Below are 24,033 nucleotides of genomic sequence, written 5' to 3' on the forward strand. Positions count from 1 at the left end.
GAGACCTGTGTTTTAATTGAGTATAACAGTTCTATTTGTGCCATTGCATTTCCTGCTAGGGGACTGGCAGCTATTTATATCCGAGCTGCTGGAGCCGTTTGTCCAAATCACGCCATTCTGTTTTCTTTCTTTCAGATTCATTCACCAGACAGGTGTTATGGAAGCTGCTGAAGGTTGTGAAATTCGGAGAAACGGTTTCTTACCAGCAATTAGCAGCCCTGGCAGGCAACCCCAAAGCGGCTCGTGCAGTAGGAGGAGCAATGAGAAGCAATCCGGTAAGTTCCGCAGATGGGCAGCAGGCCGGATACCTGCGTCGCAGGGCTTCAAACCACCCAGGGAGCCAAGTGTCATTTGAGTACATGTATTTCAGAGGCCAACTATGCGGCTGGGATCAGGGCTTTGGGTTGGCAACTGCTGTGACAGGGACCTCTTTGTGTTCCAGCCACATGAGCCACATGTCATAGTAGCTCCTACCAAAGAGGAATAAGCCTAGGGAGTGACAAGCAGACAAGAGGGCAGCCTAGTGACTCCCCACGGGAGAGTCTCCACGCTGAGTGCCTGTTGTGTAGCAGCACACTCTTCCATACACTGGAAATACAACTGTACGTCCAGAGGACAAGAGCCCTGTGGCACCTACCTTCTGCGAAGGTTTTAGTGAAATAGTACAGCCCTATCTCCCTGGGTCTCTGCGGTATGATGGGCCTAGATGATGACACCGTGCACCACAGATGTCTACTGTCCTTGGGTGTTAGCTCCCCAGGGAAAGGCTCTTCCCCTCAGAGCTCATCAGTGTTAATTTATGTTTCTTCCTACCACGCTGTCAGAGTTTATTGAGCACCGGGTTCCCAGCCTACAAGAAGACCATGCTTTTAGATACACCCTATCGTTCCACAAATGCAGTGGGGATTTTGGCTCAGCCAAGGGCCAGCACAGCCAAGGGTGAGACCAAGGCCCTACTTGCCTGTGGGAAATCATGTCATCACACAGTCCTCGGAGAATCCACACTGCCTCCAGGGTCCCTGAATGTCCGGAGCAGCCTCCCTTGTGGCAGTATATGTGTACTGTCATGTTGATACAGTTATGCCAATCCCAACATGATAGAAAAAGCTACTTGATCAGAAACGTACCTCACCTAGAAGGGACATTGAGGAATGAACAGTCTGTGCCTCTTTGTGGGGAAGGGGCGTGTTATAGCCATGGGGCTCCTTGAACTCTCTCTGTAGACCATATAGAACTCACAAAGATGTCTGTCTCTGCTACCTGAGTGGTGGGACTAAAGCCGTGCATCAACATACCAGGCCACAAAGCATTAGATTTGGCAGAAGACAAAGAGACAGCTCCAATACATGTGTTCTGCGGCTCCATGCAATGCCTCAGAAGAGCAGAGAAAGGCAAGATAGTTTCTGCCCTTTTCTGCTGCATCCCAATGGCTACTGTTTTAAACACACATTAACGACTCTGACCTCTGAGTAGATTTGGTCCTTCTGCGCCATCCCCTCCCCACCCCCATCTGAACCCCTCCCGAGGCTAAGGGAGAGGTGTGGACATACATTCCCCAGCCCACGTCTGCAACAAGACATATGGCTTGGTATTCATCCACACTTAAGTTGGGAACCACGTTGTTCTGTTTTGCAAAGTTTCCCGAGTGTACTCACATGAAGTTAAAGATGGCCCCATCAGTGGGTACCAACATCACAGCTTCAGCTCAGAGTGCAGCTAACACCTCTGCTGTAAGAACAAGCCCTGCTGCCCAGTGTACATGCTGGTAGCCATACAATATGCACTATTGTGATGAGTTTTCATCTCGCACTACCAGAAACTGGTATGAGGAGGAGATTCTGAGACTTGGAGAAAAGGCCTGGACAGTGGTGAGCTCTGCCTGCCTGGTGCCCATCTTGGTGGGTGTCCCCACTGACAACAGGGCCAAGATGGGGGTGGCTGTGTGTGTTTACCCCGGTGCTGCCAAGTTGGAATATGTTCATGGAAAACATAGTGCTCGTGTTTCTCCTAAATAACAGCACTTGTGCTGTGAGCGAGAGGTTGTGGAATGCCCATCGCTGGAAACTGTCCCGCAATATTCCTTTGGTGGCTTACAGTAACCATGGCCTCATGCTGGCTGGTCTCACAGCTGCCCAATGCTGGGTTAACCCCTTCAAGAATAGGAGGTGGGTTTTGTAGGATGGGCGTCTCCTCCATCCTGGAACTCAACTTATCGAAAGTTTTTCCTCAAGTGGGACTCATTGGCCTTGTCAGGAGACAGGATAGTCTCTGGAAGGCACCACACTACCCTGCATCAGGGATGCCCAGTGCCAGAGGCTCCTCACCACCATCCCCACACACACCCTCAGAGAACCCCCTTCTGCCACATCCTCAGACACAATTTGCTAAATGTAGTTCAGAGGCGATCAATACAAGCTCGGGGAGTTTCCCACCTTTTTCTAAACACATTCCTAAGGAGTTAGTTTATTCGCAGATTGCCATGAGCACCGTTGACCCCTGAGTCCTGTTCTGCCATTCACCCAGATGGCTGTTGATAAAGATTTAGCATCATGTTCTGAGTGTCAGGGTTGTCAGCGGAGCTGAACCATTTGACCAGAAGAAAAAACCGCACCGGGAGCTATTGATTACAACTTCTCGGTGTCACTTGTTCACCAGGATTTAGGTATTGATGAGGCTGCGAGTGAAAACAAGCTTTCTCCCTTGTGGGCTCTGCCCAGAAGAACAAAGGCAAAGTTGGAAAAAAAATACTCAGCCAGTATCAGAATCAGAGGGATTCCATTATTGATTGCAAGGCTCCTTCATGTTATTTTTGTTGGAGACAAATCTATGGGTTTGGAAGTTTTATAGCAGTTGAGAAAGGGCTGGTGTGAGTGATGGATCCGGGTATTGGACAAATTAGATTTCACAGCATGAAGATTTCAATGAAGCTGCAATACCATGGGCTCCTTGTGTATCGATAGCAATCGCATCGCATGTAGCAGGGGCTCTCAAGAAGAGGGCAGCAATGATACAGGTCCTTCAGATATGGTCATGGGGCCCAGTAAATCTTATGTCTACATACCTACTGCTAACCTGACGTGAAGCAGGGCCCATTTTTAAAGGTGAGTGTGTGAGCAAGTCACTGGTCCACAGTGCATTCTGAGCCAACGTCCTCAACACAGCACTAATCCACAGAGGGAAACAGGGAGAGGTGTGCATGCTACTCACTCTTAGAATTCCATATTCCATTAAAAGGGAAGAAAAGAGTCAAGTGGGATGACCTATCAAGTGGAATGGTGGAATGTACATCTAGGTAGTGGTGAGACCAGGTTGATTGGCACACCTATGCCAACCAAAGCCAAGGGTTGGTATCATCGCCCAGTCTTCTAACTCTGTATCACTATTGTATTCATTCGTTTGTTTGTGTGTTTGTTTTTAAAGAAATCAGTCATAGTAATGTTCCATTCTCAAAACCCTTTATGGGTCCTTTCAAGGTCAAGGTCAGATGCTGTCCTCCACACACACCTGGAATTCCACTTCTCATCCCATGCAGCTCCTGTCTGTAGAGTCAGCTCTCTCCTTCCTGGTCTTCATGGCGGTTGTCTTTAAAATTACTCATAGACCACATCTGTACTTGTCATGGTGATAGACAAACTTGGAGTCAAAGCAGGGTAGTGTCTGTGAAGTTGGAAGTCATGTCCTCCACCTCCCAAGCAGTGATCCACAGGTCCACAGAGTCCCATCGCCATGTCAGTCACTGGACAAGAGAGGCATCAGGAAGACAGGCAGCTCCAGACTCCTGCTGGTTAGAACTGGTTTTGCCTTCTAAGAGCCTGGTGAGCCATCAAGCAAGAGAAGCTCCTCCTCAGGGCTGAGGGCTGGAATGACCCCATCTGCTGGGTCATGTGTGCTGCACCCCAGCTAGAGTCCGATAGGTTCAGCAGGCGAACCATGTGGCTGAAGGCATGGTGGTGATCGTGGCACACATGGCTGCCCACAGGAAGGCTTTGAACAGCAAGGAAGCAGCAACAGTGGGATGCACTGATTCTGAGCTACAGAACTCAGTTTCTCAGATACCTGTGCCAGACGGCTTCCTCTAGACCATCAGCTGGCCAGAAGCTGCTCACTGTGTCCGACTCACTTGCCGTGGTAGATAGAAAAAGCAGGGGTGCATTGGGGGTAAAGGTTTCTGAGCCACAGGGAAAGGCAGAAAGGAGAAAGATGGGATGTAGATGGTACTCGCCAGCATCTGTACAGTCCTTCCGCTGGAGCCCCGCAGGAGTGGCTGTCTCATCACAGCGGAACACCAGAGATAACCTCAGACTTGCACACCCCGTGTCTGCATGTGTCAGGGCAGCTCAGAACCTTCCAGAATGAGCCCTGAGCCTCCAGAGCTCAATGTAGCAGGTTCCCAGACCTCAGGTTGTGTTCACTGAAACTTGCCATCGCCCACAGCGACCATTGTAGCTATGTCACAATCCATGTTCCCTGGGCCCCAGTCACAGTGAGCTCTGTGGGCTGCTGGCACCACAGTGGCTGCGTGTTTCCTCCTTTATCCTCTAGTTAAAGCTGTCTCAGGAAATGCCCGTTGGGATCTCAGGGCAAAAATGTCCATTGAATCCACAGCATTCTCTGTAGCAGGCACATAAGGATGCCCCTTGCCAGGGCAGATGTGCAACCATTCCTGCCAGGCTGAGTACAGTCATACTCTGACACTGTTGCCCCGGGAGAGAAATGAGGCGAGTCCATGTGGCTGCAGGCACTGTGGGTTCCTGAAGGTTTCATGGGGATGTCCGTCTTTTTCTGCCCATGCTATGAACCAGTGAGGATTAAAGGTACAAGGATGAACACTAGATTGGAGGAGATGGCACTGCCCTGCCATCTTCCCAGTGTTTCCCTCCAGGATGAGGTCCCCTCACCAGCCCTGCCATCTCTGACCACCCTGGCTAAGGCATACATTGACCTTTTTGAAGGAAATCAGGGTATAGGTAAATCTACAGACATGCCGGCTGTTCTCATCTCTTCTTCCCCTGCGGGATGGGAGCCAGTGAGGCCAGACGTGTCTCTATCCACAAAGCAGGAGGGCCCCAGTAGCTGTCAACCACAATAGATGATGGACCATGGAGCCTCAAGCCATATAGCCCAGCCACCTGCCTAGGTGAACTAGGCAGTTATCATTTCCTGTGGACCACTGCTAAAATAAACACACTCCCTATGCAGAATCCTATCCTAGTGACTGGACATCAAAGAATGAAGCCTGGACAAGGTCATAGCCTTGTGGCTGCAGGTTGAACATCAGAGTCCCTTTGGTCTGAGCATTGCCCTGGAGCCCGGGCTCCATGAGCACCTGGCATCCAGATCTTTTGGACCCCAATGAAGATGCCTGCAGGTTTGCATGGTGCTGAGCCAGGGAAATGGTGGGACAGTTGCTACCATGGGGCGCATGAGATTACAGACCCCTGTTTTGGAGTTTGTCGGAGTCAATAGAAAGAAACACCCATTTTGATATCTCACTGGAATTATTCCCCCTGTTCTTTGATTGGTGTGACATATTGCAAAGCAGTTGACTAGGCGAGTGGCTCAGAACACATAGACAACACCACAGCCCAAGCATACATGTGCCTGGCCATCATCACCCTTGGTCAGGTCTGACCGTCATCATCCCCTTGTGTGCTTTGATTCCACTAAGCAGGGGCCTCCCTTAGAGTAAATCCATTATGTCACAGTAGAAAAGCATCCATGCTTAGCTTTATGCACACCATTAAGGATTGGCAAGCAGCCTTGGTATGCCAGACCATCTGAGTTGGGAGGCAGCAGCAACCCTAATAAGGACTTCCTAGTCTGGAGGGCTTGTTGAGATAGAGTGACCCACTGACCATACCCGGCTCTGCATGTGCTGCCGAGGGCAGTGTGTCCAGGGGAAGGCATAGACACTGGACCTTGTGAGACGCCATGTTTCCAGAAGGGAAGGGAAAGAAAAACTCCCAATAGCAGAAACAAGTTTGGCCAGCTTTTCCTGTGAAGGGCAACTAGGGAGTATTTTGTGCCATCACAAACCAACCACATGTATAGCTAAAGGCATGCTAGTGTCCAAATAAAACTTTATTTAAAAAAAAAGTGCAGAAGGTAGGCGGCTGCAAACCCTCCGCCATGGTTTGCTAACCCCTTAGGTGAACTGTGCCTGTTGTTATCCTTGAAGATTCTAGCTACAGCTTAGCGATGACAGAGAAAATTGTTTCCTGTATAGAGCTCAGAAATGATGTTTTTCCTTCAGGAGGTGAACTTGATAAATCACTTCCCAGGTGCAATCAGGCATCTTCCTCCTAAACCTGGATCCCAGGAATCCCATATCCCACACACACCTCAGAGCAGGTGTTCCTTCTCCCCGCCCCGGAGGATACCCTCAAGGCAACCAACCGGCATCGCCACTGGGCCCGCAGCCTGCTAACTGCAGAGCTACCTGGTGGTGCCGGACAGTCGCGGTAAGACCTTGCCTGTAGCACAGAAACCTCCGCCCAGATCCAGACTGACAGCGACACCCCTGTTTTCCAGGTCCCCATCCTCATCCCCTGCCACAGGGTGGTTCGCAGTGACGGTGCCATCGGCCATTACTCCGGAGGAGGGCAGGCTGTGAAGGAGTGGCTTCTGGCCCATGAGGGCATCCCGACCGGACAGCCAGCCTCCAAGGGCTTGGGTCTGACTGGGACCTGGCTCAAGTCATCCTTCGAGTCGACCAGCTCTGAGCCGTCTGGCCGAAATTGAGTAACCGTTTGAATGACACATAGATGTAACGCGTGTCGGAAGCGGATGTGTGGTGGCACCACTATATTAAAAGAGCTGCAAGTGTCCTGGGGGACGTGATGTGGCTGCCCTTTCTTGTTTCTACATTTTACAGCAGAATGAGTTCAGACGACCCACCTCGAGTGTGTCATCAGTTCCCTCCTCTGACATGGTTATTGTTCTATTTTTAATGCCCATTAAAATGGGGGTGAGCGAGGAAGGCCTGATGAGCCTTAGGGCCCCTTTGTATGAAGGGAGACACATCTGACACCTGCAGGCAACAGCTGGCTACCCCAGCCCGTCCACACTAAACAGCTGACCCCACCCCGATAGGGCCCCCAACTCATCCTTCAAGCCATTTACCCTGTGGAGATGGCAGCCCCCATTCAGGCCCTAATCTCCCACCCTTGCTGGCTGGAGGGGAGACAGGCTAGCAAGCGAGTGCTCTGTTGGGGGTCTCAGCATTGCTCCCCCATCTGCCAGGAAAGTGTCTTGTATCCACGGTGGATGCAAGATGATTAAGCAGAAAATAAAATAGTACCATCTTCCAAACACTGGTTTGGAAATGCTGAATAGCAGCATTTGGGTCACCCTCAAATTCCAGCTCTCCTTTCTTTCCTTGTCTTTGAAGGCTCCTAGTGGTAGGTGGAGGAGACATGGTGCCTCCTGGGAGCCTCGAGGACCAGGAACCTGTAAAGGTCCCAGCAGCCCATGTTGATCTCATGCATTGAAGGTTATACTATGACTCAGCACATGCTGCCACCAGCGCTGGAGACTGTCTCCAGATCTGCCATAAGGCACCACACGATGCTTCACAATTACATCATCCTCCCACCTTCAGAGTCGACTGTTCCCAAAAAGGGAGAGGAGACTCAGCCAGGTGCATGGCTAGGTAAAACAGCATACGATTGGAGGAACGAGCCACCAACCGTGCAGCGGAGAGCTTGGTTTTATGGTGGCCTCTCTGACAGCAGGTGCCACTCATGGCATCATGGAATCATGGCCTCTACAGAACCCTCATACTGCATGCTACCTTGACACCCACATAAACCTCAGGCCTTTCTCCCTGGCTAACAGTTTATTATGTCCTCATCTTGCATCCAGCCGCACTAACTCTGTTTTTTTTTTTTTTTTTTTTTTTTTTTTTGAGAGGCATCACCAATACCACACTTTCTGAATTTGGTTTTCACCTATCATCACAGAGCAAGGTGGGTCTCATTTATGTGAGCCCCATAACTCATAAGTTTTCAGGACAGGGCTGGGCATGCACCCTGGCACCCTCCCATCTGGCCTCGCCAGGGTGTTTTCTGCTCATTTCATCTCTCTCTGACATGGCCAGCAAGACCCATGGAAAGGGCTGGGGTAATTGTATCAGAGTAACGCCACACTGGTATCTCTCCAGCACCAGGAAATCACTGTATGATGTTTTTTTCCTCTGCCTGAAGAGAGCAGAATTCTCAAAGAGCCGTGTATGTGTGTGTTCCAACAGAGGGCACTGTGGCTGCAGTGTGCTGGGGAGACCCCAGCCTCCACTCTGCCTTCAGAGGAGTTGGAAGGTGGGCATCAGGGTCGAAGTCAACTGGTTCTGAGCAGGTCCTCCACCCCGCCGTGTGGGCCGTCAGACCAGTGCCTTGTACATAGGCCTCCTGTGCCTGGGTGGCCTATGTAATGGGAGCTTTCCTTGTGATCTCTGCACTTCCAAATAGATCCAGGCTCTTAAGAGGAGCCTGGGGCTGTACAGACATCCACGGCCGAACCCCCAGCATGGGACAGCCACATGCGGCCAGGACGCCAACCCCATCAAAGCCACAAGGGCAACCTGGCAGTTCCAGGTAGCCTGGAATGATGAGTGGACGTGCTTGGGCCTGCCCTTGGAGCGATGCGAAAGCCGTGTCTGCTCCCCTCTCCGAGGGTTTCCTTGGTGCTGTCATAACAGGTTCATAGATGCCCCGAGGTAGCCGTTGACAGCAGCAGGACTCACTGCAGTGACCGTGTACTGCTCCAAGGATAAACTCTGCAGAGGCTGACATGAAACACCAGCACGGTCGCCTGGAGCCGCTCTGGCTCGGGGTTGCAGCGCAGCTTGTGAAAATGAGAGAAAGAGGAAAGGCATAAAGAATTACAAAAATATTTTCCAAATAAAAAGAAATGTTGAAACAAGAAAGCTGTGTTCTTTGGCCTTGGCCCCCGGTCCCCCTCACCTGTGGAGCCTCCATGCCCTGAGCTTCTGTGCTTTGAATGCTCACACGGAGGCCTGTGTAGCCTGGCAGCTGCTGCTGCACCGAGACTTCTGCCGGCTTCCCTGTCATCTTGCCACCTCCATAAACCGCGGTGACCAAAGGCTCAGACCTCACTGGCAGCAGAATAATAGATAGATGCATTTGGCCGCGAAGGATGTAGAAACTTGGAAGGGGGTGTTTTTCTCCCAGTCTTTTCCCTAGTAAGGGCACGTATCCCACCTACTGACCCACGTCCTGTGGCCTTACCAAGGGATGAAGAGTCAAGAGTGTGAGTCTGACTTATTTTCTGCTCAAAGTAGAGAAGCTCCAATCTGGAGAAAGGCCAGTCCTGGGTCTGGAAGCCACATTCCTGTAAGAGGCATAGGATAAAGGGGTCACTCTCTGAGGTTCTAGAGGTACAGACAGTGTATTTCAGGGGAGATGAAAGCCTTGCTTAGGAAGTAACTGGGTGTTTAATTCCATACCAGAGAGTCTCTGGGACGTTCTCTGGGGATTCTGACATGTGCTGGAGAGCCATACTTCTTGATATCTTCTCGTAGACCTCTCTCTTGCATAGGTTCTATAGATTACTACTGCCCTTTTGCCCCAAGTCCCCCTTTTTAAAAGGGGCCTAGTTTGCCTATCATTGATACAGGCATACTGAGACGTAGGCATTATCAGGATAGCCTTCCCATACAAAACTCACACCTGGTGTTGTCAGGAGCTGTGGAAGGGTTTCAAACCATCTCCAGAATAGAATCTTGCAGTCAGTGGCAACTAGGTAAAATACTGCACGGATTTCACTGGGACCCTGAATCTAGTCCTCAAGAACAAATTGGCTCTAGAGGTCTTGGTCCCAGCTCAGACCTCGACGTTGTCAGAGTGGACAGGGAATTCCTGCTGAATCTGTGTGAAACTGTTCCTTTCCCGTGAGAGCATTCCAGACAGCCCAGTGTTTCTTTGCTTGCAGACATTGTATGATAGGGCTCTGTTGTGTGACAAGCACACTGGCTTAATGTGGGACCCAAGGAGTAGTTGATTTCACTCTGAAGATTTTTCTGGAAGTCCATTCAGGAAGCTAAACTTTTTGCAGCTTCCTCCTGTTGGCAGAAGTCCAGGCCCCTGTGTGTCTTGTTCACCTGAGTCTCACAGATATGTCCCAGAGGGCGAGGAGACGTCCTTGGGTAGGAAACTAAATTTCTTTGGACTTTCCCAGGCCATCTTTGTCTGCTCTTTCTTTTCACAAACATTGTTGTTAAAAGTTTGCATTTCAGAGTCCAGATCTTGCAGAGCACAAGAGGCCACACAGAATGGAGTTGCAGCTGTTGGAGATGTGGAATCAGGAGGATGGTGACTTAGAGGGCTGGGTTATATGGGAAGATCTGGGTCTTACCTACAAAATTAAAACTGCACCACTTGTGAAGCAGAGCCAGGATGGGAGGGCAGGCTGGTCTACCTAGCAAGTCCCAGGCTAGGAAGAACGACATGGGAAGATGTTCCAAAACAGCAAACAAAAAATAAAAACAAAAGAAAAAATGTTTTTGAAAAATTAAGTTCCTGGCAGTATCGCTTGAACAGTTTGAAAAAAGTGAGACTTTGTAAAAAGGTTCCTTCCCAGTCCTATTGTACGTCTGTCTGTCTGTCTGTCTAAAGCAAAGGGGAGATGTTGATCAAAAGCCAAGGCAAGGATCTCTTAAGTCCAGACATGGCTCCAGGTGACCAAGGGCAGGCGTCTGGGGGCCTCAGAATCCCAGGACCCCATGGCTCCAGCTGCTGACAGATAGAGAATGCCTGGCCTCCATCACACGGGGCCTCTCCAACAAGGGTCTGCGGTGGGGTTGGGGGCCGGAGTGGATGAGGAAGTAGGAAGTGGATGCTGGGCCATGAGGTGCAAATTGACAGCAGGGCCCAGCCTGACAGCACCTCTGATTGATGAGAGGACACTGTTAACAAGCCTTTAAAGTTTCTCATTAATGTTTTTTTTTTTTTCACTGAAAAGAGCCACAAGAAAAAAAAATTCCACCTGGACCGTAATTAAGATCGATCCTGTACAGTACAGTGCTGGCGCTGTTGGGAGGCGTTAGAAGAAAGCAACCCCTCCTGTTAAAGGCTGGTTTTCAGGCTGCCAACCTCTGGGTTATTGAAGCCCCATGCCAGATGGGGGATTCGCGTGAGGTACACTTTGTGGACTGGAGTGGTGGGCCTCACTGGGAACCTGCTTTCACTGAGGATGCAGAGTGGAGCCTCCACGTTTTCCTTGCCATGATCTCTGATTTAGTGACCCAGGAAAGGAATAATTCGCCCAAGGGTGCTGAGTGACAGCTGCTCCCAGCCAGTCCCATGGAGTGTCAGAGCTGGCCCTGCATGGCATGTGTGACAGACACTCCAAGAGACTCAAACACTGGAGTGATTTAGAGGGCAGGGGAAGGAGCAACAGGCTTAGTATCTCTTTCCTTGTTCACACAGGACACCACAACCCAAATCTCTGTGCTATGCAGCCTGAGCTATGTGTGCCTTCGGGTCCATTTGTTGACGGAAATGAGTTGGAACCCAGCTGGAGAGGACACCAGTGTCCAAATGCCCTGTGGTGTATGGCATTCTGTACAAGTGCTGTTTCCACATGTTTTGGTTGGCATGGCTACAAGAAGGTGGTGCACCTGTTAGATTTTTGGAATCTCTGGAGGGGGTGGCAGGCATGTGAGGTGACTTACAGTGGAGTCTATCAGGGGCCTTCCTGGTGGGACTTGACTCGGGAAGCTCCCATTCTTGGTCCTCTGTGGGAAGCTGGGTTCTAGCCTGGCTGAGAGAGAGTCCCCAATGGGAAAATTGTCAGGGCTTTGATGTCCAATTTCTAATGTCAAGGAGCATTTCTACATCTACGCTATCCTACCTGGCAGAGGTGGTCCTGGAGCCCCTCCGTTGTTCAGGGTCAGCCCATGCAAGTCCCCAAGGCTGAGCAGCCGGCCTATCACTAAGCACCAACAAGCCTGGCCAAAGCAGGTACCCTAAAGATGGACCTTTCCCAGTTGCCAGGACATGAGAATTTGCACTGAAGTAAGTTTCTTCTCTGCCACCATGTTGGACCACTTGGGGAAAAAAAAAGTCTTTCTGGAATACAGGCAGCTACTGTGCAGCACAAATTGTGCGTGGTGAATCTGGATAGCGGGCAGGTGTGGAGATTTGCCTCGAGTCCTTCCCTTCAGCTGGCTGCCTGGAAGTAGCTGGCCTGTGGATTCCTTCCTGGCTGGTTGTTCCACCCAGTGCACCAAGGCTTCTTGAAGGAGCCCCATATTAGAGGAATAGGTGGAAGACTAGCCTCAAGCCATCCCTGGAACATTCTGGAATCAATTTTTAGAGAAAGGCTATGGACTAACAGTCACACCCCTGACCACGTTTAGAAGCCATCTTACTGGCTCTTGGGTCTTGGATCAGAGCAGCCCCGACACATATCAAACACCACTCACTCCAGCAGGTAGGACAGTCCTTTTGGGGTCCTGTGACATATCGGACAGATCTTAGGAAGTACCACTCAGTGTGTCCTCAGCAGGCTTCGCTTATCTCTGGTGCCAGAGGCAGCCATTCCTTACAAGTCCACAGGAACTGGGGGTGGGGAGGCAGAGGGGGTGGTTCCCACATGTCTGGACTTCATCTGTGTTGTCATGTTCTCCATCTTTGTCTAGGGTGAGCCAGGCCCCAATACCATGCTAACCGTGGCAAGAGACTTTTTCACCAGCCCCAGAAAGCCCATGCCTAGGCTCTAGATTGCCTGAATACATAGCCACCAGACCACCAGACCCCATGGCCTTGTCTGCATTGGTGGGGGTAAGGGAGTCCCTCTGCCTTTAGGAGAGTCCTGGGCATGAGCACAGACCTCAGGCTAGCTCTGCACACTGGTCAGTGCACTCAACCCTACTCTGCTGGTGAGCTCACACATTTTATAACCGGGTCTTAGGCAGCATTGTAACCCTTGGAACCAGGTGCACTCCAGCAGGTATAGCCAATACCAAACCTTCCAACTTCACTATGTCAGGTCTGGCCAGCATTTCCATATCCAGCTCAAAAAGCTAACAGAAGCCAGGTATCTGTGTCCCAGAGCTTCCCCAGAGGACCAGGAACCTGGGCATCTCTGTCCCACCTCTACCAGGATGCTTTTACGTTTGATGGGACAGAGCCACTGAAAGTTTGTCTAGAATTAAACTAGAATGGTAGAGTGTATGTAAAAAGTGGGTGTTGTTGGCTGTTGGTGATTCTAAAGAACATGGAAGCTATCTGGAGATTGGGGTTAAAGCTGGTTGTCCCGCAGAGAGCCTGGTTATTTTCACACCTTGTGATGATGGCCTCTGTGAGCTGAGTACCCCTCTTCTCTATCTTGCCTTGTTGTAATGGCTGTTGGCAAAAGCTGAAGCTGTTCTATCCTGCTTCTGAGATGTGGGGGGTGGGGTCATCTTTCTGACTCCCTGAGAATAGTTAGGTGAGAAAGTTGGGAATAGCTCACCAAGGTCCTTGGTGTCCCTGTCTAGGAGACACCAAGATATGAAGAACATGCCTTGGATATTGGCAGAACTATCAAAAGATCGCGAAAGATCAGACTCCAAGGAACAAGGGATAAAGGCAGTCACAAATATGCCTAAATTCTCTGTAACAGGTAAGGAAATGGAATCAACCTAGCTATCAATCAGTGAGAGCAGAGGTGAGTCTACCTGGAATAATAGGAGGGATGTTGTATGGCTGACTGGCTCTCTCTCCATCCTCACAGGAAGAGACCTGTCCTGTGTGCAGAGTAAGGCCTTGAAGATTACAGTGATTGCATCTGTTGCTAATGGCTGTCTCCACGGGCAGTTTTGCCTTCTTCATACCTAAGGCCTACAAGCACGACTGTGCACATGATCTATCATTCCCTGTGCATACTATTCAGACAGGGAAAATAGGCAGTCTTCAGTTACACAAGGAACGTTGGGAAACGGCCAGCCAAAGGTCTCAGAGAGTATGGCACCTGCTACTCAAGCCGGATGGCCTGATATTGTTCCCCAGAACTCAAGTGGAAGGAGAGAGCTGACTCCCAATCGTCCTCTGACCTCCACATTGGCATCACGACCCTTGTGTACCCATGCACACTTGCATAAACCACGACCCTTGTGTACCCATGCACACTCACATAAACCCCGACCCTTGTGTACCCATGCACACTCGCATAAACCATGACCCTTGTGTACCCATGCACACTCACATAAACCACGACCCTTGTGTACCCATGCATACTTGCATAAACCACGACCCTTGTGTACCAATGCATACTTGCATAAACCACAACCCTTGTGTACCCATGCACACTCACATAAACCCCAACCCTTGTGTACCCATGCACACTCGCATAAACCACGACCCTTGTGTACCCATGCACGCCCGCATAAACGACCCTTGTGTACCCATGCACACTCACATAAACCCCGACCCTTGTGTACTTATGCATACTCGCATAAACCACGACCCTTGTGTACCCATGCACACTCACATAAACCACGACCCTTGTGTACCCATGCACACTCACATAAACCAAGACCCTTGTGTACCCATGCACACTCGCATAAACCACATGCACACGTTAAACAAGTACATTTTTTTAAAGAAAGAGAAGATTGGTGAAAGTAACAATAATAAAAAAATGGGTGGAGCTATAATAATGCAAGCCTCTTATTCCACATCTTCTGGAGAAGGAGTATATCACGGGTTCACAGGCAGGGGGATCACAAGTTCAAGGCTAACCTGGCCTACAAAATAAGGTCAAAGCCAGGTAAACCTAACTACCTTAAAATGAAAAAGTAGGACTGAGGATATCAATGAAGTGGTGAAGGACTTTCCAGACAGGCAGAAGGCCCTGGGCTTAATGCCCCATACTATGCAGACACATGAGGCCCTGGACCTATAACCAGTAACACCTCCTGCTCCCCCTCCCCTGCTGCCCAACACAGGACCTGAAATGTATGTGCATGACAGCAGACCCACAGGTTGATAGAAGTTCCTTGAAGGAAATCTGCCTTCTTGACATAGGGCCTGACTGGGCTTCCATCCTGGGATGTGCGATGTCTGTGCATAGCTTCCCTGATCTTTAGTCAGATCTCCTCCTAGTTGTGACACATTCTTTCTGGCAGCCGGCAGAGGTCCATGCCAGAAGCCATCTTGGATAAAGGACTTTCATCCCTATACCTATGCCCCCTGCCCCTTGCTGTTCAAGCTACCCAGGGTCTGTGAGACTGGACACCTTCAACTCTTGCCGCCCCTGTCATTGCTAAGGTTTCATTAATAACCTGACCAATGGATTCCAGAATGTGACATAGGGAATTCAGATAGTGCTCCCAACCTCATTGTGTCTCCACGTGTTTCTAGAATGGGCAATGAAGAGATATTACAGTTAACACTCCAGCCAGCAAGGGCTCCATCTACCATTGAGCGTGGCTAACTGGGGTACTCTGTACTCTAAGAGCCTTGGTCCCCAACAACAACCTGAAATCTCTGGAGGCCACAGGGCAAGCCAGGGAAACTCACAAAATCACAGGCCAACTGATGGCTCTCAGATGTGCAGGTGCCTTGTCGTGGGGAGCCTGACCCTGCTGCAGGTCCTGCCGTGAGAACTGCTAGGGTTTAGACATTTAGAAGTGGGATCCCTGTCTTGTACTGGTGCCTTATAGGAGAGTGGGAACATATACATCTGATTAGTGGAAAGGACAAGGTCGCATGTTAGTACCAGCCCCAAAGCCGGCAGCAGATGTGGTTGAAGATTGGGCTTGCAGTGCAGCTGCAGGGTCATTAATGTTAGTGTCTCATTAACATTATGTAAATAAGTATGTAAAAGAGTGTCAGTGTGTGAGTATGTATGTGTGTGAGAGAGTGTGTGTGTGTATGTGTGTGTGAGAGTGTGTATGTGTGAAAGTGTGTGTGAGTGTCCGTTTGAGTTATGTGTATGTGCTTGTGAGAGTGTGTGTGTGAGTGTGTGAGTGTGTGTGTGTGTGTGTGTGTGTATGTGTGAGAATGTGTGTGAGAATGTGTGTGAGTGTGTAAGTGTGAGAATGTGTGTGTGAGTGTGTGTGTGTGTGTGTGTGTGTGTGTGTGTATGTGTAAGTCAGAAGACAATCTCAGATGTTATTCCTCAGGTGGCCTGGCCCATAGGCAATGGTAGACAGCAGGGATGGCAGCATACAAACAGCCTGTAGTCTTCAACTTAATGAAGAGACCAGCTCAAAACTGTGTCATCCTTTTGAAATGAACTGCATCATTTTATGAAGAAATCAAGTTGTAGTTGGCACAAAGTGAGATTGGATCTATCAATAACATTGAGAAACTGTAGATATTGTAACCATTGCTAAACTACACCCTCTCTCCTGAAGGCAAAACTCCAGTGTCCTTACCTATAAGACTTTACACCAAATACTGGACCTGAACAACCAGGCAGGTGGGAGGTGTAGCCCTTCCCTGGAGGGTGACCCGCAGAGGAGCACAGCCCCTGCCACTCTTCCAGTAGGCACTCTAACTGTGTGAAGAGTTCAAGGATTATGGTGTGTGTGTGTGTGTGTGTGTGTGTGATTGTCTGGTTCAAGGATTGGGCTCTCTAACCAAAGGCCAGGCATGGCCAAGTTCCTGAGCGCACAAACATGTGGAGCACAGTATAACTGAAAACAAAGGCATGAGACCCCTGTCTGGCAGCAGCCTGTGTTAAACTTGAGTGTGGCATTGAGGAAGCCATGTGGGCAGCTCTGCTCACTGCAGGAGGAAGGCTGCATTCTCGTGTTTCCAGGCTGGGGACCAGCTGAAAAGACTCATTTATTTAAAGGTGCTGTTTCCTTAAGATTCAGATTGACACGTCTAACTCTTACAGCACCAAGAGGTATGTAGCTGTCTGTACTCTTCCATGCAAACATCCCACTTCTGCACAAGGAGGCAATGTGACAGGCATTCTGTAGTTTCCAGTAAATTGGTCTCAGATGTAGATGAGCAGATTTTCATCAGCCAAAGATGGAAACGTCTGTTGAGCCCGCGGCTGTCAGGACTATGAGTCCACACAGTTCTGGCTCTGGGTCCTGTTCTATTTCTCCTTTGCTGGCTTGAAAGTCATCAGTACAGACCATAAACCTGTATCATTCCCTAGGACTGGGGTGTCAGGCCACAGGTGTGTCTAACAAACCTGTAGCTGGTGTTACAGCTCACAGAGGCCACCCCAGATATGTGTCTACACCAGGGCATACAGGAGGTTTTAGCAAGACAGTGAGCCACATTTTTGAAACAGGGATTCCAAAAAGACCACATTACTCCTGGCCTGGCCCTGCAGTTCTCATAGGGAACACGTATTTGCTCAAACCAGCTAGGTAAGAATTTAATATTTATGATACCAAGCCAATCCTAAAGTCATCATTAATGAAGGCGTGTGGGGCTGATTTAAAAGAGGTAAATAACCAATGGAGGAGCCGTGTTAGGTAGGCCCAGAAGCATCTGCCAGTGTGTGGGTTCTAAGGATGTGACCTTCGGCACTTCAGTTCTTAGTTGCAGGGAGTCAGGACAACTGGGCAAGCTATTCAGGAAATAAAACGATTTCCTGGCTTTAGACAGCTGAACATGTTTACCTGTTATTGTGGCAGCTGAAAATATGCCTGTGCCTCTGCTTGTGTATGCAGGAGGTATCTGCTTGTGTATACAGGAGGTATCTGCTTGTGTATGCAGGAGGTATCTGCTTGTGTATACAGGAGGTATCTGCTTGTGTATACAGGAGGTATCTGCTTGTGTATACAGGAGGTATCTGCTTGTGTATGCAGGAGGTATCTGCTTGTGTATACAGGAGGTATCTGCTTGTGTATGCAGGAGGTATCTGCTTGTGTATGCAGGAGGTATCTGCTTGTGTATGCAGGAGGTATCTGCTTGTGTATGCAGGAGGTATCTGCTTGTGTATACAGGAGGTATCTGCTTGTGTATGCAGGAGGTATCTGCTTGTGTATGCAGGAGGTATCTGCTTGTGTATACAGGAGGTATCTGCTTGTATATACAGGAGGTATCTGCTTGTGTATGCAGGAGGTATCTGCTTGTGTATGCAGGAGGTATCTGCTTGTGTATGCAGGAGGTATCTGCGATGTGGCAGAAGCTCCGGAGCCCTAGAGGAAAAGCCTCAACCCATTGACCCATGGAATGGATGGAGGCAGAGGGCAAGCAATTCACTGGGAAGGAAATGTGGACAACCCTTCTAACAGAGTGGATCCGTAATATATAAAGAGTTCTGTAACTAATAAAAAGGCCAGTGGGACAGCTCAGTGGGTAGAGGTGCTTACTTACATAAAGGCCTGACAACCCATGTTCCATAGTCAGATTTCACAGGGCATAAGGATGCTTTCCTCTAACCCTCACACATGTGTCAAGGTGCACACATACATGCATGTGCACGCGCGCACACACACACACAAACACACGCCTCTCTAAAATATTTAATTTTTTGAAAGGTTGGGTATCTAAAACATCAGTGGAGAGCAGGGCAGTCACCAGCAAAGATGTAAAGCGGTCCTCATGAGCCTCTGGGGGAGGAGCAGGGGAACTGGATGGTAGATGGATACCTGGGTGGCCCTGGGAAAGGGACCTTTCTGACTTGTAATCATATTGGGTTAAAGCAGCAAGTGATACTTTGTTGCGGTGTAGGTTCAGATATAAATCATGCCTGTTTTGTTTTTATCTGCAGCATCAGTGGAGATAGTGGAAAAATTCATGAATCGACTGCCCTGCAGTAGTAAGTCCACATTTAAAGCCCTTCCAGGGCCTGGAGAGTTGAGGCACTCTGCCCTTCAAGGACGAGGACTTGAATTTGGACCCCAGCATCCATGTGAAAAGCATGCATGCTCATACCAGGCAGCCAGCCTCACCCAGCCAGCAAGCTTCCCGTTCAGTGAGAAATCCTGTCAAAAGCAAGGCAGAGAATCCTACAGGGAAACAGCCCAGTGTCCCGCTTTAGGCACCATTTGAGTTCCCAGGGGGCACACACCACACACACATGCATCACACACCACAGACACACAACACACAAAGTTAAAAGAAACCATCCTACAGAAATAGTTGCCCGAGCATGCAACGACACTGCTCTCTGTGGCTCCATCACATGTGACAACAGCTCGTGGGAACCAGTAAGTGCACCTTGGCTGTGGACTGGCCAAGTGACCCCTGCATGAGTGTGCCGTTAAGGCCATGGCCAGGCATAGCAGTTGAGTGATAAGGGTGAATGGCGAGAGTGTCACATGACCCGTGCTGATCTACAAAACAAAGGTTTAATTACACTTTACACGCCAGTGGAGATGGATGGAAAAGAATTTATCAATGTTTTTATTTAACTTTTTTTCTTTAGTGGAGAAAGTTGGAGAGAATTGCTTTGCAATGTAAGTGTGCCCCATATTGTTTCCCAGTGTGTTGTGACTCACTTATAGCTGTATTCATAAGACAAAAAAATAAGCTAGGGAGATGGCTCAGTGGATAAAGCACTTGCTATGCAAGAATGAGGATCTGAGTTCAAATCCCATGGCTAGCTTAATGGGGTAACTCCTGTCTGTGATCCAGAGCTTCTTTAGTAAAATAGGAAGCAGGGACAGTATAGTCCCTTGAGAAACTAGCCCGCTAGCCTGTCACTCAAAGTGGCAAACAACGACCGTGCCTCAAAATAGAAGGATTAGCACCTGTCCTCTGACTTCCAGGTGTGTTCAGTGACACTTGCATGTCTGCTCTGTCACCCAAGCATGCCACCCACAGAAACATGCATCATATACAAAAAGAAAATAGCTATATTCACCTCAAAAATATAATCCACGTTTATTTTTAAAGATGTGTGTGTGTGTGTGTGTGTGTGTGTGTGTGTGTGTGTGCGCGCGCGCACAAGAGAGAGACAGAAGTAGAGACAGAGAGCAAAATAGAGCTTATTTATATGTATGTATCATACAGTTTCTTTTTAAAACATCCACATTTGAAGCATGCTGCTGTAAGGATTATCTTAGTATAAGGAAGTTGTGAATTATACTTTCTTCATTCTGCTTAAATGTGTAAGCTAAGATTCTGTAGCAGGAATATTTAGAATCATAAAAAAAAAAAAAAACGATAGCACTGTGCTAGAGAACTCCCTAATTGGGGATGGAGGTCCCTCACTTTGCCAGGCCTTCCCCCTCTATGTGTTTGGCAGATGATAGGAACACCCCATGAGGACAAGGTCACAGTGTACAAAAGCCACTGACTCAGATTAGAAGCACTCTTCAGTAGCAATAAAAATTAATTCAGGGTCATGAGTCTCCTGGTAGGCACAATCTTGCACGTGGAGGGGGGATGGGAGGGGAAAGAGGTCAACTAGAAAAATCAAGAGAGGCTTTCTGGAGGAGGTGGGAACTGAGCTGTGCCTTTGAGAGCAGAGAAAGGCGGTGTTGCAAGTAAAGGAGCTGGTGGCTTTAGAAAACTCAGAGGCTGTCTAGGCAGGGAGCAGGAAAAGGTGCGTGCAGCTTGGCAGCTTGGTTCTGATCCCCAGAACTGGGTGAAAGGAAAGAACTCACTCCCACTACAAGTTGTCCTGTGACCTCCATTCACACACACACACACACACACACACACACACACACACACACACACACACACACGACAGACAGATTTTAGGGGGAGCATGTAAGCCCTGCAAGCAAGAGGCCACCAGGGAACCAGGAGATAATGGTGAGCCAGGCAGAAGGCAGACTCCTTGCCAAATGTGTGCTAGACATGTGTATTTTTTTCTCAGATGGTGACCAATCAGAGGACAGCAACACATGACTGTCAGCAGCTCTGCACCCCCAGAGCAAAAGATATGGCACAAGACCAGCCCACACCCACACCTGAGGGCACCCTTTCAACCTGCACTACCCTTACCCTCCCCAACTCAGTGCTTCAGGGCAGCCTCTCTTTCTGGGAAGATCTTTTACCCAGATATTTGGGGGAAGTTGCTTTGATCCTTGTGTGGGGAAGGTGCACTGAGGAGGACCCTGAGGTGGGTGCATTCACCCTCCCAGAGGTAGACAGACCACACCATCTGTCTCCATCTCTGGGGCCAGGAGAATAGAAGCTGGGTAGGTACAGCAGTGGGCAGCTCAGGCCAGAGCCCTGCCGAGGGAAGCCTGCCTTCTCTTCTCCCATCCCTGTGTTTTACATAATTAGGTAAGTCACTTAATGTCGTGTGTCTTGTTAGAGAGGCTACTAATCCTTAGAGCTAACAGCACTAATTAGTGTAGAACACTTTGAAAATAGAAGAAATTCAGATGTGGAATGTAATTGCTCGGTCCTCCTGGTACTGACACTTGCACAGAGTCACAGCAGAGCTGCGGGCCCGGCTGCATCTGGGGGTACGGGTAACGTGAAACGCTGAGAAAGGTCTGAGCCTTAGGGCTAGTGATGGGAGATGGGAAGAAGCCCACTCCTTATGACCCCAGGACCTGGAGGTTGGAGTGCCTGGGCTCTATGGCAGAGGGGAGTTCTATGGGCTTTGGACAGATGGAGCTATGGTAGGAGTGGCCAGCCTGGGCCAGTCTGCTGGTATATTTTAGCTTCAGTGTTCTCATCTCTGAAATGGGCTGGTCAGAACACTTTTCCCTGGAGGGTATAGGTCATGAGACACCTGACATTGGTCCTAGCCAGTGGCAATTTCTCCTTAGAGAAAAAGAGGAGATCTTCACTTTGGGTGGTAAGTTCTTTTGGAAGCTGTCTGAGCCTCAGGCTTTGCTAGCCCCGACGTCCAGGGGCACATGCGAGTATGGAGTTTCTCTGCTGCTCTTCAGGGCATCACCCTCCTTGGAATATACAGAGCCAATGGCAAATCATTAATCTCTCTAAGCCATGATGTCAATGTGTACATTTTTACAGTTTTATTAACTTATATTGTGAGAGAGAGAGTACCTGCTTGTGTATGTGCACCATGAGTGTAGGTACCTGTGGAAACCAGAAGAGGGCGTCAAATCCCAGGGACTGGATTGACAGGCAGCTATAAGCTGCCTAATATAGGGACTGGGAACTGAACCTGGGCTCTCTAGAAGAGCAAGACTCACTCTTAAATACTAAGCTACCAGCCCCTGGTAATAGGTACCTTTCAGAGCAGGATAATGGCTAGATAAGGGTCTCTCCAGAAGTTTCTTTCACCCTTGTAAACTGGGGCAGCCACTCAGAAGGCCAGAGAAAATGGTACAGATGTGAAAACCTCCCAAGCCCTGCAGTGAGGCTGGCATGGAACATCTGCAGGGCCCCTAATAGCAGGCGCCTCAACCCCAGCCCCAAGGGAGAAAGGCTCACAGAGACCAAAGGTAAAACATGTGTCTAATATGTGTCTAAAGAATGTTGCTACTGTTATCTGCTTGCTTGCTTTTGCTTTTGAGACAGAGCTTTACTACAGAGCCAGACCTGCTGGAACTCTGCTATGTACACCAGACAGACTAGCCTCAAACTTGTACCAATCTAGCCCTAGCCTCCCAACTTCTGGAATTACAGGCATGCATTAGCACACTTTCACGTTTGCTTTTATTTTTAAAATTGTGGCCCTCCAAATACAGGAAACTGCCAGATGCCCAGCCTCCTGGGCATCCCTTCGAGGCAGTCACACTGAGACTCCCCTGGGTTTCCTGTAGCATCCCAGGGCCTCCTCTCGTGATTTGCTTCAGGGCTATGCTGCTGTCTCAGGACCAGATCTGCCCAAGACTCCAGCACAATTCCTGAACGCTACACACAGAGCAAAGGTATGGGGTGTCACTTACTCAAGGACCTGGAGGCCTGCAGGCCAAAACCAGAATTATCCTGAAGTGGGTGGGTGGGCTAAGTGGGGGGCTGCTGCCTGGGCATGGTCTTGGCACCCTTCCATGTGGCCAAGGTCTTCCGCAGCCTCAATGTTAGATGAACAGCTGGCCGTAGTTATTAAGAATCGTACTCAGTAGGCATTTGCTTAAATATGAAGCAAATTGGTCTCTTCAAGGAGAATTTGTTTCCAGTAGTAAAAGTTTACATTTTTTAATCAAAAAAATAGAGTTTTTTGAAAATTTATGCCTCTCTATGATCTTTAAAGCTTCCTGATAGTTAGAGAAGTCTGTACTAAATGTGGGATGTGTGTGTGTGTGTGTGTGTGTGTGTGTGTGTGTGTGTGTGTGTTAAATGCCTTTCCTGCAGTGAAATGAGTCCACATTTGGAAAACCTTTGAAGCAGAAATTCCAAGTGACCAGTCATGACCAGTCATGATATATAAAGTCATACGCTGGTAAAGATCTTCCGAGTGCAGCATGGCGTCGTGGAATGCTGTGGTACAGAGCACCTTCCTGCTGGGCCGAAGATCACACAGCAGCTGACCCAACGTAAAGCTCAGTTGTCCACTTTGGGCATCAGAGCGGAGACTCACTCTCCCTGGTTTTCTGAAAAGCTGTAGCTCATCGCTTTTCCAGATACATGTCTGTGAGGGCGGGCCTTCCTCAGCTGCGCCCACCACAAATCAGATCACAGTGGATGCAGAAGCTGTGCGCCAGCATCCCAACTCCCACAAGTGGAAAACAACACTTCGGTGATTTCTCTTCAGGAAATCGCTACTTTTACTACCTGTTTGTTATTAGTGACCTTTGTTATTTTTTTACACGGACTAAGTAGTTTTGATTTCCCTGCTCCATTTGTTTGTTTTATTTTAAATTTGTTGTTGTCATAAGTGCGGGGGTGGTGGGGACACACACATGCCATGACATTTATGTGGAGGTCAAAGGACAACTTTCTAGAGTCACTTCTTACCTTCCACTTTGTCAAGGCAGAGTCTCTCTTGTTTCTGCCACACTGTGTACTTCAAGCCAACTCTCCTGTCTCTGCTTCTTATCTTCCCATAGGAACGCTGTGATTAGTTGTGCACCGCCACCTCTGACTGCGTCTGGCAGGTTCTGGGCATTGAATTCAGGTCATCAGGATTGCAAGGCAAATGCTTTCCCACACTAAGCATCTTACCAGCCCCCTGCTCTGTTTTTTTAAAGTATGCTAGCATTAATAGATATAGTTAAATATCTATGACTGGACACCTCAG

The 24,033-nt window shown here is 49.1% G+C and overlaps 1 protein-coding gene and 1 long non-coding RNA gene across 9 annotated transcripts in view; both read left to right on the forward strand.

The window, feature by feature from the left end:
- The window catches only part of Mgmt (O-6-methylguanine-DNA methyltransferase), a 233,731-nt gene extending 226,891 nt beyond the window's left edge, over positions 1–6,840 (forward strand). For 6 of the 8 annotated variants that reach the window (XM_006507406.2, XM_006507408.4, XM_006507405.4 and 3 more), the window contains 2 exons: positions 136–275; positions 6,532–6,840. In XM_006507406.2, coding sequence (XP_006507469.1) covers positions 136–275; positions 6,532–6,741 — 350 coding nt within the window. In that variant the 3' untranslated portion in view covers positions 6,742–6,840. The remainder of the gene's footprint in view (positions 1–135; positions 276–6,531) is intronic. The other 2 variants (NM_008598.3, NM_001377037.1) reach the window with 1 other exon arrangement.
- A 4,367-nt stretch (positions 6,841–11,207) lies between these two features.
- Positions 11,208–15,851, forward strand: Gm39109. Its single transcript, XR_870033.1, has 3 exons — positions 11,208–11,626; positions 13,499–13,623; positions 13,735–15,851. It is a non-coding gene; the product is annotated as a predicted gene, 39109 (long non-coding RNA).
- Positions 15,852–24,033: the final 8,182 nt, after the last annotated feature.

This window comes from Mus musculus, chromosome 7 (genome assembly GCF_000001635.26).
Source record: "Mus musculus strain C57BL/6J chromosome 7, GRCm38.p6 C57BL/6J".
Lineage (NCBI taxonomy): Eukaryota > Metazoa > Chordata > Mammalia > Rodentia > Muridae > Mus > Mus musculus.